The 15,428-nt window shown below is 33.5% G+C and overlaps 1 protein-coding gene and 1 pseudogene across 1 annotated transcript; one reads left to right on the top strand and one right to left on the bottom strand.

Moving 5' to 3' along the window:
* Nucleotides 1-1,132: 1,132 nt before the first annotated feature.
* LOC133295663 (disease resistance protein RPV1-like) lies at nucleotides 1,133-7,511 on the top strand (annotated as a pseudogene).
* A 5,193-nt stretch (nucleotides 7,512-12,704) lies between these two features.
* Nucleotides 12,705-14,776, bottom strand: LOC133295664 (uncharacterized; the record flags this gene model as incomplete). The annotated part of the gene is made up of 8 exons (XM_061494503.1): nucleotides 12,705-12,727; nucleotides 12,850-13,003; nucleotides 13,093-13,158; nucleotides 13,240-13,422; nucleotides 13,552-13,675; nucleotides 13,761-13,918; nucleotides 14,028-14,160; nucleotides 14,680-14,776. Coding segments are annotated over 8 exons (938 nt in total), but the record flags the coding sequence as incomplete, so codon positions are not given.
* Between the last annotated feature and the right edge of the window lie 652 nt (nucleotides 14,777-15,428).

The raw sequence follows: 15,428 nt of genomic DNA, 5'->3' as shown, positions 1-15,428 counted from the left end.
AAAAAAAAATCATAAAAATATAAAAACATTTAAAATTTTGATGAAATTGTTTTGATTTAAATAGTAAAAACATGATTTAAATAGGAATTTTAACTACTATGAATGTAATGGTGTTAGTATAAACATAATTAATACTAAAAATAAAAATAAAAAAATAAATAAAAAGGGATTAATATTTCTTATTTCATAATAAATAATTTCAGGCTTTAATGTTTCTACAGCAAATGAAAATAAATTATTTATATTTATTCCTAAAACGACATTATTTTTGAAAGATTAAAAAATTATAATGAGAAAGACTATTACAACCCTAAAATAAATTATAATTACAAAAATACCTTGATTTTCGTTCCAAAATAACATTATTTTAGACTCAATGTAAATGATTTATTTATATTGACTACATAAAAAATAAATCCATAATTTTATCTTTTATACACATATAAAAGTATGTGAGGTCTATAATTTTTCTTTTCTTTTCTCCTCACACGAGCATACATGGATTTCACATATTTTTATATGTGTAGGAATAAAAAACAATAATTCCAAATAAAAATGTTTTATGAGTATAATGTTGAGTGACCTAATTTTTTTTCCTACACACATCAAAGGGATGCGTTCCACATGTTTTTTTTCCTCTTTCATTATTTTATTTTTTTCTCTTTTTTTTGTTGTTGTGTGTATAGGAAAAAAAATTTTGGTCACCGAACATTATACTCATAAAACAAATAAAAATATGGAAAAAAATGTTTTTACTTTTAAATGACACAACTTATGTCATTTCACTCTCATAAAGAGATAAGACCCACATTTTTATATTCTTTTGTCTATTCTCTCTCCCCCATAATCTATTTATTTCTTTCACTTGAAAATAATATAATTTTATATCTTTAAAATGAAACAATTTTCCCTCAAAATATTCAGTTGTAAATCACTAAATAAATGTGAAAAAAATGTATATCATTTTAATTTACGCAGTTTACATCATTCCACTCTTCTACTGACCACACATTTAAAACTTTTCTCGTCTATTTCTCTCGCTTCAAATTACACAACGTTATATCCTCCAAAACGATACACAATTTTCCCAATAAATGTAGTGAAGCAAGTGAGAAGGTACCACTCCATTTCCTATTCTTGTTTCCAAACGCGTAAAAATGAAGAGGAAAAGTTCGAGCAGTGGTAAAGTAAGCTCCAACCTCAGACACATGCACACCAACCATAAGGATTAAGGAGAGTGTGGAGGTAATTCATTTGAGTGTATAATGGCAGGTGCAGCGTCTTCCTTTGCTTATGATGTCTTTCTCAGCTTTAGAGGAGAAGATACTCGCTTTGGCTTCACTGGCAATCTCTACAAAGCTCTTCAGGACAGGGGAATCCGCACCTTCATCGATGACGTTGATCTTCAAAGAGGGGATTCAATCACGCCATCACTTGCCTCCGCAATTGAAAACTCCGGGACTGCCATCATCGTCTTCTCTAAGAACTATGCATCTTCCTCTTTTTGTTTAGATGAGCTTGTCAACATCATTGCCTGCATCAAACAAAAGGGTCGATTGGTTTGGCCCGTTTTTTATGACGTGGATCCTTCGGATGTGAGGCATCAGAGAGGTAGCTATCAAGAAGCACTGTCTCTTCATGAGGAGAGGTTCAAGGATGACACTGACAAGCTCCAAAAATGGAGGATGGCTCTGCGTCATGCAGCTGACTTGTCCGGCTATCATTTCAAACTTGGGTACCTTCTATTTTATTTGTTTCATTTATTTATTTATTTCATTTTTCATTTTTCAAACTCTAATGATTCAAGGTTAAAAAAGAAAAAAGAAAAAAAGAAAAATGCTTTTAATTTTAACCTTGAACAAATTAATTCATTGTATATCAAACATTTTGAAGACTTATATAGGGTGTATGATTTTACTCTAATTTCTACGATTGGACAGGGATGGATATGAATATGTGTTTATTGATAGAATCATTCAAGAGGTCTCCATCAAGATTAATCGTGCTCCTTTACACGTTGCCGATTACCCTGTTGGACTAGAGTCTCGAGTGCTACAAGTAATGGAGCTTCTGGATGTCAGCTCTTACGGAGTCCACATGGTAGGGGGATTCATGGTATTGGGGGCATAGGTAAAACAACACTTGCTCGAGCAGTTTATAATTTGATTGCTGGCCATTATCCCAATTTGTGTTTTCTTGAAAATGTGAGAGAAAATTCAAATAAAGGGCCGACCTAGTTCAAATACCCACTTCGTAAGTGTCTGAGGAAGGGAATACTCTAGGCAGTCTTTCCCCTGCTTTTTGCAGAGAGGCTGATTCGAACCCGCGACCTGACACACCACGGCATAAAATATCTCCAAGAGATGCTGCTTTCTAAACTAGTTGGAGAGAAGGATATTACATTTACAAGTGTCAATGAAGGAATTTCAATAATAAAGCAAAGGCTACAACAGAAGAAGATTCTTTTGATTCTTGATGATGTTGACGCACTAAAGCAGTTGCATGATATGGTTGGAGGACCTAATTGGTTTGGTCCCGGCAGCAGAGTCATCATTACCACTCGGTACAAATGTCTGCTAGCACATCACGAGGTTGAAAAAATATATGAAGCAGATGGATTAAATAAAACAGAAGCTCTTGAATTGTTTAGGCGGAATGCTTTTAGAAGTAATGTAGTTCATGCAAGTTTTGAGGACATTACAAACCGTGCTGTGACTTATGCTTCTGGCCTTCCACTGGCTTTGGAAGTAATAGGTTCCTACTTGTTTGGAAAAAGTGTAGAAGAATGGAAATCTGCATTAGATGGATATGAAAGGATTCCTAATGAGGATATCCGAAAAATACTTGAAGTAAGCTTTGATGCTTTAAAGGAAGAAGAGAAGAGTGTTTTTCTTGACATTGCTTGCTGCTACAAAGGATATAAATTAATAGAAGTTGAAGATATACTTCGTGCTCATCATGATAAGTGCATGAAACATCACATTGGAGAGCTGGTTGGAAAGTCTCTCATGAAGATTAGTAAAGATGGTGAGGTGACATTACATGACTTGATAGAGGACATGGGTAAAGAAATTGTCCGACAAGAATCACCTAAAGAACCTTGGAAACGAAGTAGGTTATGGTACCATGAAGATATAGTTCAAGTTTTAGAAGACAATATGGTGAGTAAGACTGAGATGATTGATTTGGTTTTTCATCTTGAGCCTTGATTTATCTCTTTGACTATTATATGCTCATTGAGGATATTAGTTCACAATTTTTTTCCTTTTATAATAAGTAAATTTCTCTAAATATGTTTTGTGTCTGACTGTTGCTTTTTGTGTTCAAAAGGGAACTAGTAATATTGAAACAATATTTCTGCATTTCCCCGAATCTAAAGTAGTATGCTGGGATGGAAAGGCCTTCAAGAAGATGCCAAACCTAAAAACACTTATTATTAGAAATGGTCATTTTTTGGAATGTCCTGAACAACTCCCAAAGAGTTTAAGAGTGCTGGAATGGTGGCAATTTTCTTCACGGTGTTTGCCATCTAATTTTGATCTAAGCAAACTTGTCATACTCAAGTTAACAAAGAGTTCCTTCATGTCACTCGAGTCCAAGCGATCTTTTCGTAGGCATATGCCGGAGGCAAGTATAATAGGTTCTTTTCTCTTTATATTAAGAAATTCATTTTAAGATTATTCCTTTGATTCTTGTTTCTTTCTCTTTCTTTTTATTCTATTTTTTCAGAAGTTGGTGAATTTAAGAGTTTTGAATTTCAGCGAGTGTAATAATATAGCAAATACACCTGATGTATCTGGTTTCCCAAATTTAGAAAAAGTATCATTTCAAGGATGTAAGAATTTAATCAAAATTCATGAATCGATTGGATTCCTGGATAAACTTGGAACCTTGAATGCTTTTGGTTGCATCAACATTAGAAGTTTTCCACCTATCAAGTTGGCTTCTCTTAAAGAACTCCACCTTTCATATTGCCGGAGGCTTGAAAATTTTCCAGAAATATTAGGAGAGATGAAAAACGTAACAGAGCTATATTTGGAGTGCACCCCTATAAAAAAATTGCCACTATCAATTCGAAATCTTACTCGGCTACAAAAGATAGAACTGTATAAATGTGGTCCGGTTCAGATAGAACACCCAAGTAGCATTATCAAGTTACCAGAACTTGAGGAACTGAGTCTTTGGGGATGTGAAGTGTTGAATTTATCTAAAGAGGATGAAGATGAAGTAAAAGTGAGCTCAAAGTTGGAATGTCTTAATCTTGAAAAGTGCAAGATATCAGATGAATTCCTTCTAAATAGTCTCAGTTGGTTTGCCAATGTGAAAGAGTTAGTCCTGTCTAAAACTAAATTCACAATTCTTCCAGCATGCATCAAAGAATGTCTCTTCTTGAGGGTTCTTAATTTGAAAAGGTGCAGGCTTCTTCAAGAAATCAGGGGGATTCCACCCAATATAGAATTTTTCTATGCTGTAGATTGCACATCATTGAAAGAATTGGACCTCACACTTCTTCCTGCATGCACCAAAGAATGTCGCTCTTTGAGGCAACTTATCTTGGATGGTTGCAAGAATCTTGAAGAAATTCGAGGAATTCCGCCGAACTTGGAATTTCTCTCTGCTGTAAACTGCAAATCTTTGACTTCCCGATGTAGAAGCATGTTAATGAATGAGGTTGCTATTTTATTATGTATTTGATTTTATAATTGATATTCACATTGACTCAGACTCTACATATATGTATGTGTTGCTAAACTTACGAATTATATATGACTAAAAGGAATTGCATGAAGCTGGAGGCAAGAAGTTATTTTTACTAGAAGCAGGGATTCCAGAGTGGTTCAAGCACCAGAGCAGCGGACAAATAGTTTCTTTCTGGTTTCGCAACAAATGTCCTTCCATATCTCTTTGTTTTTTTACAGAAGGATATCTATCTTCAACCTTGCAACAGCTTAACCTCCAATTGATCATCAATGGAAATAAAGCTTTCCGTGTTATTGAAGCGTCTCCTTTTTTGTGCTTTTCCCGAAATGGTAATATAATAATTTTTGATCTAAAAGAGGCAGACTTGATTGGTTATGTGGATGCAGTACTTTCAGAAAATGAATGGAATCCTGTGGTGTTTTCTATTGATATTTTCCATCCTATTGAAAAGGATAAGTTTTTTATGTTACCAAGGTGGGTGAATCCACAAATTGGACTCCATTTATTCAAACAAAGTTGTAGCATGGAGGATATCCGATTCTAAGAGCCTAAAAGAAAAGCATAGAGTGGACCCATTAGTTTCTCAGATACAATTTATGCAGCACCAACTAAATTTGGCTTCATTGGAACCGCATGTGGGACAGGGCAGAGAGTAGCTTTCATTGCTTCCACCTCTAGCTTTGAACGACAATGTGATTTGGGATTCAAATTTAATGGTATTGATGCGGACTCTTAGCACCATTGATGTCCGAGGTAAATACCAAATATACTTAGTTGCCCTATATATTTTGCTCCACTTTGTAAATGCAATAAACAAGAAAGCCATGTGCTCATGGAGTGCATTATTATTATTATTATTTTCTTAAAAGAATATAAATTATTTCAATTAGGTTTTTAAGTAATATAAGAGAAACTGAATGCTATTAGATTATGAATTAGTAAGTAAATTTTGATTGAATGAGTATGCTTGTAAGCTATTTTGACTTAATTTGAAATAACTAATTCAACTTGATATTCGAAACAGGCTGGGGAATTGCATCAAGAAAGAGAAAAATCTATCCATTAAGGTTGGACTTGATCAATGAAGCCAGTGAGCCATTCTGTCATGCAACTTCAAAAGTGGTTTTGGATTCAGATTCAATAATATCAAACTTGGCTAGTGATACTGCAAGTGGTGGAGGTAAACAATTCTGTCACTTTTATTTCTCCGTAAGTTATGATTAACTTCGTAATTTTATGCAGAGATGGAGTTCCTAAGGGACTGATTTATTTATTTAGTTTTTAACCATAAGATATACTTTCAGATTGGGATTTGGATATTTCATTTAAAATTTAATCCAATGTGGTCAAATAAAATGTCAATTCCACCAAGGAAGGGTGATGGAACCTACTTTTATTAATCTGAAATTAATGAAAACATAAATGAAGACAAGTTCCTTACAAAGATTAAATGCAAAAAAATACACCAAAGACCCCAACTCACCCTCAAAACCAACAAACCTAGGCTTCAAGAGATTCCCAAATCCCCAATATTCACTCAATTCATGCCTGAGTAAACCCACTCGCAAATCACCCCGTATACCTCTCTCTCCTCTAACTAACTACTATGAACTCCTTTGCATTGCTGGACTTGGGCCCACTTGTCATAGCCCAACAAAGGGTAATATTATTTTCTTTCACATGGGTGTTTGATGAATTTTAGAGCATTGACAAAGGCTTTGCAGTGATGTCAGTTGAACTCAGCTTCCCTTGATAGTACAAGATATTTTACTTGTAGATGTTTTAGAGACTAGAGAGTTTGCTTTACCTTTAAAAGTGGAGTAGAAATGTAGAGATGAGTTTTATATGAAAAATTAATATAAAAAACTATCCTTGAATTTATTGGAGAGAAGGAATTCGGAATAGATGAGTTTTTTACCATTAGATGCACATAGAGAGATTCAGTGATCTTTAATTAACATATAAAGCAATGAGGTCAATTAACATATCAATTCCAAAATCTGAACAGAACCTCTCCCTATAATTACTTAGCTTAGTTTATTATGTTTTGCTTTTTTTCTTTTGGTTAATTTCATATAACACAATCATAGAAAGCTGAAAACAGAACAAATTACTTAACTTTGAAGAGAAATTCTCAAGTACTCGAGGAGCATGAGATGGTTAATAACGAGAGAGAAACAGGTGTAGTAAACAACAAATACTATGATATTGGAATTGAGTCCACATAAAAAAATTGATGGCCAGACATTGAATTCTATGATATTGAAGTACTTCAGAGTGGCAGCCAGTGATTAAAGTAATGTTGTAATTACATTTCTACCTTTATTACGACGAATTTTAATTGCTGTGTTATCTTCTTGTCTTGCAGATGCCAATTCCAGCAGAAAATTTCTGGGTCCTTTAAACACAACAAGAATCCCTTGTTACAAGTATCCATGATAAAGAGACAATGCTTCTTAGGAAAAGAAAAATTAGACCATTCGATGGGATTAGGCGTCATTGGCAGTAGGATCGTGCGACTCTGCCGTGCCTACTTAGTGGTGCGGATTACACGCTAAAAAGGCCAAGCCCGTTGTTGCTTTTGCCTGTGAGAGTGACCTTTTGAGACTATTCTCACAGCTGTGATAGTGGCTTGGTGGTGTGTCTGATTGAAGTCAAGCATATTCATTTTTATTTTTTTTATTTTCACTATAAATTTTGTTTAAGCATGATGACTAAATTACAACTTTTAATGTCAGTTTGAGATTGTTATTTCATTTTTTTTATACATGTGTTCTCGTGTCATTGGTAAATTACTTTTACAATGGCATTATTTATCCCTTATTACTGAACATTCCAAGCATTCTGCGTAATGAATTATTTGTAATGTGGATTTATTGAATCTGAGATTGCTTGAGTTATTTGTAACGTAGAATTAATGACTCCGTGAAATACCGTGTGGTAGCATGTTATCCTTAATGGAAAACGGGTTGATGATAATTAGAAAGTAGTTATATAACTTGTGAATCAACTGACACGGGTTGTTTAAGCTTAACAAGTAGTTTAGAGTTCGAGTTTTGCTGCTCTCACTGATCTAGAGTAACATTGCATTTGTTGTTGAAGACCGTGGGTGAATGCTCACCAAAAGACTTGAATCTGAATGTAACAGATGAATTTAAATCGTAATTATCAAATACAGTGCAATAAAGAAATTAGAACAGACTTATAGTATGTCAAATTACAGAATAGAATGAACAATGTATGCAGGATAGTATAAGAAATCTGAGTCTATAAAAAGTGTCTCCTTAAGACAATTTGCCCTCTCGCTGATGCCGAAGGTTGATGGACACTTGTCTTCTAGGATAGAACGAATTGCGTCTGAAGATTGATACACTATCAGTCAACAGCCCGAACGAATACAACAGGATGCCAGAGGAATTACACCGAAAAATGGAAGAAAGTATGCAAAACTGGATGAAGGAAAAAATTCGGCAGAGTAACGGTGCAGAAAACTGGATAAAAATTCTGAAGGGGTCAGGGTTTATATATAGACACTGGCCGGTCATGATGAACCGCCGGCGGCAGCAAACCGCTGTGACTGACGGCTACGAACGGACACAACCGGTGACTGGTTAGGTTCAATACTGAATGAACGCGACGATTCAAACCGAAAAGTAAGAACCGGTTCGGTTCAAAAAATCGGCAGGAAGAAACGTTTGGGTTGAAGAATCTGGAGGGAAGCAACAAATAGGAACATGGATATTTTTGGACAAAAAGTTAATAATAATTTAATAAAATATTATTTATTTCACACACACACGAACCGATCCATCCAGCCAGCCAACGCGCGTGAGGTGAGAGCTTATATACCCTTTCACCTCTTATTAGTTGTCCAATAGGGACTTCTTAAAACTCACACCCCTTCAACTTTCGTTTCTTTTTTCCTTCAGTAACGCACTTCTTATTCATAGGATATATATATATATATATATATATATATATATATATATATATATATATATATATATATATATATATATATCCCTTTGACACCTCATCTGAGAGTCGTTAGATCAAAAAAGATCAACGACTCTGATTTGTAAGCATGTGACATCATTGATTTTTTTATCTAACAACTTTGAGATGAGGTGTTAAAGGATCCTACCTATATATATATATATATATATATATATATATATATATATATAGAGAGAGAGAGAGAGAGAGAGAGAGAGAGAGGAAGATTTGAAGTTTGACACCTCATCTGAGAGCCGTTAGATCAAAAAAGATCAATGTATCACATGCTTACAAATCAATGTTGTTGATCTTTTTTTATCTAACGGCTCTCAGATGAGGTGTCAAACTTTAAATTTGACACTGGTGTCAAAGGATCCTGCCTCATATATATATGTATATATATATATATATGGGTTTTATAAGAATTATGTTGTAGGAAAAGTGATTGTGTAATGTTATAGAGATTCGTTTTGTGTGCCATAATTTTCTTTTTTTCTTTTTTCTTCAAAAAGTGTGGGCCTCACAAAATGTTGTGTGTGTAGAAAAATTTGTTGTGTCATGCTAAATGACAAATGCAAACCCCTATATATATATATATATATGGGGCAGGATATTCTTACACCGGTGTAAGAATTAGAAGTCTTACACTTAATCTTGACCATTGATCCACTTGTATCTAATGGCTCACATTACTAAAAAATTTGAGCCGTTAGATATAAATAGAATTAACGGATAAGAATGAAAGTGTAACTTACACTGGTGTAAAATGATTCTGCCACTATATATATATATATAGGGACATGATCCGTTTACAAACTTTTTTTGCAATTACACTAATGTAGGACCGGTCGTACACTGTGTGATTAATGTAGGACCGATCTTACATAGTGTAGTTTGTAAACAAAATTTTTTTATAAATATAACATGCCTCATATATATATATATATATATATATATATATATATATATATATATATATATATTCCAACAGCATTAACATGCAGGGGATTGCAAATCAATTGTCCATCAGATATTAATGTCTCAACAGTATTGGCTTCGGAAAAGGCACACAGAAGTCAACTAACGAAGCTGGATCAAATGCGGAAGCCACATTCAATTTAATAAAAGTCAAGCAGAGATGTGTCATACACATTTTCAGGAAAGAAGAGATAATGATCATCAATCAGTGTCAAATGTAGAAACCTACACAAATATTGATGAGTCTGCCATAAATGAAGACAATACGGAAGCAAATTATGCTTCTTCTAAAGATAACAAACAAATATGGGAGAAGATTGGTTGGTTTTTCATTATGATGATTAAATCATTGCAGTGGGATGTGAATGACACAAACCAAGGGATTATGAATATGGATGCTAAAATGTTAATGAAATATTAAGTAAACAAAAGGAAAATGTCTTGCGAGTGTAGCTGTCTCTTCCTTGGTTATTGAATCTTGGATTTGAAGTGGCAGCGACATATAGCTAGTGGTGTGTATCGGTCAGGTCGGATTAGGTTTTTGTGCGACTCGACCCAACTTAATTTTTATAGATCAGGTATTTTGGCCCGACCTGTTTTAATTTGATCCAAGTTAGGTTTGACTTGGTTTGAATTTTTTTGAATTAGTTTAGAACCGGATCGGATCTGACCTGACTTGGTTTTTGAAGTGGGTCTGACTTGGTTTCTGAAGTGGGTCAAATCCGACCTGACCCATTTTTGACTTGATTTCTTCACAAAATTTCGTCGAAATTTCTACGTTGCAAACGACGAAAATTTCGTCACAAAATTATTTTTTCGTAGGAATACTTTTTGTCGAAAAGCGACGAAATTTTTTCTCTAATGAAAATTTTTACAAAAATAAATTTTCTATCGAAATTTAGTTTCGGTCAAAAGTTTTGACGAAGATGATTTCCTCCATCAAATGTTTTAAACGAAAAAAAATTCCGTCAAAAATTTTGATGGAATGTTTTTCGTTCAAAATTTCGATAGGAATGTTTGTCGTTCAAAATTTCGATAGGAATGTGTTCTGACGAAAATTTCGACGGAAATTGTTTTGAGGAAAATGTTTCATTCGAAACTTTTGACGAAATTTGGATTCTCTAAAGAGTTTTGACGGAATATTTTTTTCGTCAAAATGTTTTATCAAAATATTTTTTGTCAAAAAATTTTACGAAAATTTTTGACAGAAATGTGTTCCGTTGAAAATTTTGATGAAAATGTTTTTATCAAAAAACTTGACGAAAATATTTAGTCGAAAACTTTCGATGGAAATGTGTTTCGCTAAAAATTCCGACAAAATTTTTTTTTGTCAAAAAGTGTAACGAAAATGTTTCCGTCAAAAACTTTCGCCGAAATTTGAATTTTGTAAAGAATTTTGATGAAATTTTTTTCCGTCAAAAAATTTCGATGGAAACGTGTTTCGTCAAAATTTTTGATAAATATGTTTTTTTGTGAAAAAATTTTGATGGAAATTTTTGCCGTAAAAAATTTTGACGTAATTGTTTTACGTTAAAATTTTTATTTTAATGTAATTGTGATTTTCTTTTTCTTTTTTTCACATATTGGTTATGGGTCAAGTTTTGGATCAACGGGTCATTATTAAAACAAGTCAGGTCTAAAACTGACCCAAATAAAAGTGGGTCAGTATTTAAACCCAGTTCAAAAAAAATAAGTATTTATGGGTCAGGTCAAGATCAGATCAAGAACAAAGCAAGTGAACCAATTTTTTTGCACAGTTCTACATATAGCATCTATTAACCACAAAGTCTCCCTCTCTTAGAAATAAAATGTGAATAAAGCTAGAGAGAATTAAAATGTAAATAAAGCTAGTCGGGGGCGTGGAAATGGTAAAAAAAAATGATAAACACCAGTGAAAATATAACTTTCAACATTACGAATTATATGTTCACTAGTGAATTACCCGTGCCGATGCACAGGAAAAAAAATTGGTTTGTTTGGCATGGTGGGTCGGCCCTCCGGGCGGAACTCATTTTGTCAGTATTTCAAAGGTCCCAAACAATCAATTTTTTAAATAACAAAACAGTCATTCATTGTTACATTAAAAATAGGAAAGAAAAGAAAATAGGATAATAAAGGTCATATCTTTGAAGATAGATAAGGAAAAGAGACGCGAATAAACAGTCATTTTTTTGTCTTTACCTGTACCATACAACGAAGTTATATCTTTGAAGAAAGAACCCAATATACTATAGCAGTCTTTGAAATACTTCCTTGTAAACTATATTAAGGGTATTATTCGTAATGCAGCCATTTTCATCAAGTATCAATATCTTCAATCCATGCTTACTCTTTACTCTAGACAGTGCCACATATAATTGCCCATGAGTGAAGACAGGCTTAGGGAGATAAATTACAACATGTGAAAGTGATTGTCCTTGACTCTTGTTGATAGTCATGGCAAACGATACAATCAGGGGGGATTGTCTTCTTTGGAAATTTATAGGAAATGTATGACTCGATGGGCTCATCGTCATTCTAGGGATTAACACAGTTTCCCCTATATTGCTTCCTGTAAGTACAATTGCCTCAACAACATGATTCCCTAATTTTGTAATAAGCAATCTCATGCCATTGCATAAACCTCTCGACTGATCAATATTTCTTAATAGCATTACTGGAACTTTAACTTTCAATGAGTACGGATATTGTGTTTGTTTGGAAAACAAAAGAAATACTTGAATTCCAGTTATTAACGTTAATAAAAATAAAAGAGTGAATTATATCCCTTACACAAACAATGAATTATTTTTTTTCTTAAAAAGAAAAGCGCAAACGAATACATTAATAAACACCACGTAACATTTTGTTTTTGTTGTACTCAACATAGCAAAACATCACAAACTTGGACATTTAATAAACGTAAGTTAAAAAAGATGCAAACACTTAAAGATGTAACTCCAACAAAAAAAATGTCTATGCAAGAGTTTGTCAAATAAACATCATGTCCCAAGACGCAAAATAACACTCTTCAGTCACAACAGCCCAATCTACAGCGTACTCTCATCTGCCTCTGCATCAAATCTATTTAAAAAAAATAAAGAAAAAATAAATTATCACTGTTTTCACTTCGCGTAAGAAAAAATACATATAAACACAAACGAATTTTAAATAAAAATATAAGAACCACAGTACGTAACTCCTTTACAAGCTTTATTTTCTTTGTCGGCCGAACAACTGAAAATTTAAATTCTCCAGCAATGGAATCATGAGAAGTGAGCACAGGTGTCAACATCGTCAGAGAGACATCACTAACGTCAGCACTGTCACAGGTCTGACTTTCAACATCCTGTGTTTTTTTTTCATATAAAAAAGGTATGTCAAATATGTATTTATATATTTTTAATAACATGAATCTAAATCGAATTCATAGCTCACCGCAGCCTTTTCCAGTTCCGACGAAACAACTTCATTTTCGCGTGCATTATCGAAATTTGCTTCATCCTGTGATAGACAACAACCAACAACAGTAAATATAATGTATAAGAAAAATAGTTATCTAAAAGAAATATATAAGCAGCATACATTTAGATCTATAAGAGACTTAATGAACGCTGAGATTATGTCTTCGCTGATACAAATTTTGGAAACTTGATATTTGGGCTCACTATTTGTGTTCAAATCCTTTTGCTTAACATTTATCTTGAACAACATTGACTTTTCATTCAGAACATTTAACTCATTTGGAAATTGATCCAAATCGGCACCCTAAAAAAAAATGAAAAGGGAAAAAAAAATATTCTAAAAAAAAAAGAACGGAACATAGACAGCGCAAACAGAGAGCACAAAACGACAAAAAATACATTGTAACCATAACACAGCAATTAAAAAACAAACCCTCTTGAAATGCAGCTCGCGCAATTCAGCAGCACCCATTCCCAACAAAAACACACAGTCGCGATCAAACAGAATAAAGGATGCGGAATCTGTGTTATCCACAACTCTGACCTGAACACTAAATCTGGAGTTTTGCGAAATTGTATATCAGCAACGTACATGAATGATACGGATTAAAGACAGGTTATAAACTAAGAAGAATATTTTACCTCGGATAATAATCTTCCCAATGTTTTTGGCAGTTCTTACAATACCACTTCTCAAAATTCTCATAAACGGAAAATGGACACTTTTTGCATGACTTGTACCACCAGTTGTATTTGCTCTCAATTGCCTTTATAGTCCTGTATGTGATGCAGGTAGTTACCTTAATTAAAGCAATCGCAGTTTAACATAAAATATCATCAATACAAAATTGACAGAATTAAAGGAAAGTAAAAATTAAAGAAAAGTAAAAATAAAATTTGAACATTTACATCAACACAAAGTTTCACATCACTGATAGACTTTTTTTCAGTCTCCTTAAGAAAATCATTTTCGAAAGAATAGGATGACTGAGTAGACAATTGAGTCATCCTTGTACTACTTTCCACACCATCAATCGAGAGACTATAACGCAAAAATTAATAATTAAAAAATCAAAAAATATGAAAATCCATTAATCAATAACCGAATAAATGAGCTGAAGAAAGAAGGTACACACCGTTTTTTGAACTCAACAATCTCATTCAGTTTTGAATCCATTACTTGTTGTATATTTTGTATTTGTTATCCCGACCTTACCTATTGAGTTAAAAGGTTCAGATGAAAATTGAATACAGAAGCAAAATTAATTAAAATAACGTGCATAAAAACTGATTATAAAAGCAAAAATTAAAACAACGTTGTTTGGAAAAAAACATACCTCTAAAACACTTAATCCTTCCCAGTTGGACTATCAGGACGTTATGAGGATCGTCGTTGTCTGCCAAAAAAGATTGGACCTCATCCACATAATGCTCCCACAAAGTGCACTCCAACTTATGACCCCTACACGTGAGTTGCAGCAAACACAACGTTAATACGCGTAAAATATAAGCTAACAGAGCTGGACAAAAATAATTCATTTAACTAAACATTTGTAAGTACCTCAGGTCGTCAAGCTCCAACACCACCATTTTTGTCTTCCTACCAGAAACCACACGATCACAAACTTTCCCAATTCCTGAGATTAAACCAATGACGTCTACAAAAAAAAAACGCAGCAAAGAGTTTGTGAAAAAAATTATGCAATAATAAAAAACGAACGCAGAAACATAAAAAACACAGTTAATGAAAAAAATAATGATACAGAATAAGATTACTCGTGACAAAACATTAAAAACACAAAACTATAACCGCAAAGAGTTTAAAAATAAGGAAATAGTCATGATACAGAATAAACCAATGACGTTTAAAAATTAAAAAAAGGCAGCAAAGAGTATGGGAAAAAAATAAAACCCGCAATAATTAAAAAAAGGATAACAGTGAGGAAGAATCTATTACCGACTAAATAAGGGGAGTCAGACGTTTCTTTCTCAATGATGTTATAATCAACAAAATCAAAATCACTCGCACAAATATCAGAAACAACAATCGATTTAACATCAGTCCTCAAGTTGAAAGACAAACGATACTGATGCTTGGTTGGCCTAAACACATCGCTATTGAATCCAACTCCAATTTTTTTTTATAAAATAGCACTCTCCTTCGTTGATTTTATTCCGCACCTGCAAGGTACCTTTGACAGTGGCGTGGATCCTACCACCCTACAAAAGAATGGAGCCAACTTATGTCAACAACGTTAACTAAAATGATCAAAACAAAGATGGAAGATTTTTAAAACACAGAACACAACT

This window comes from Gastrolobium bilobum, unplaced genomic scaffold (assembly GCF_033153095.1).
Source record: "Gastrolobium bilobum isolate Gb01-03AN ecotype WA unplaced genomic scaffold, APGP_CSIRO_Gbil_v1 utg39525, whole genome shotgun sequence".
NCBI classification, from domain to species: domain Eukaryota; kingdom Viridiplantae; phylum Streptophyta; class Magnoliopsida; order Fabales; family Fabaceae; genus Gastrolobium; species Gastrolobium bilobum.
The sequence above is the reverse complement of the archived record's forward strand: the minus strand, read 5'-3'. Positions and strand labels throughout refer to the sequence as shown.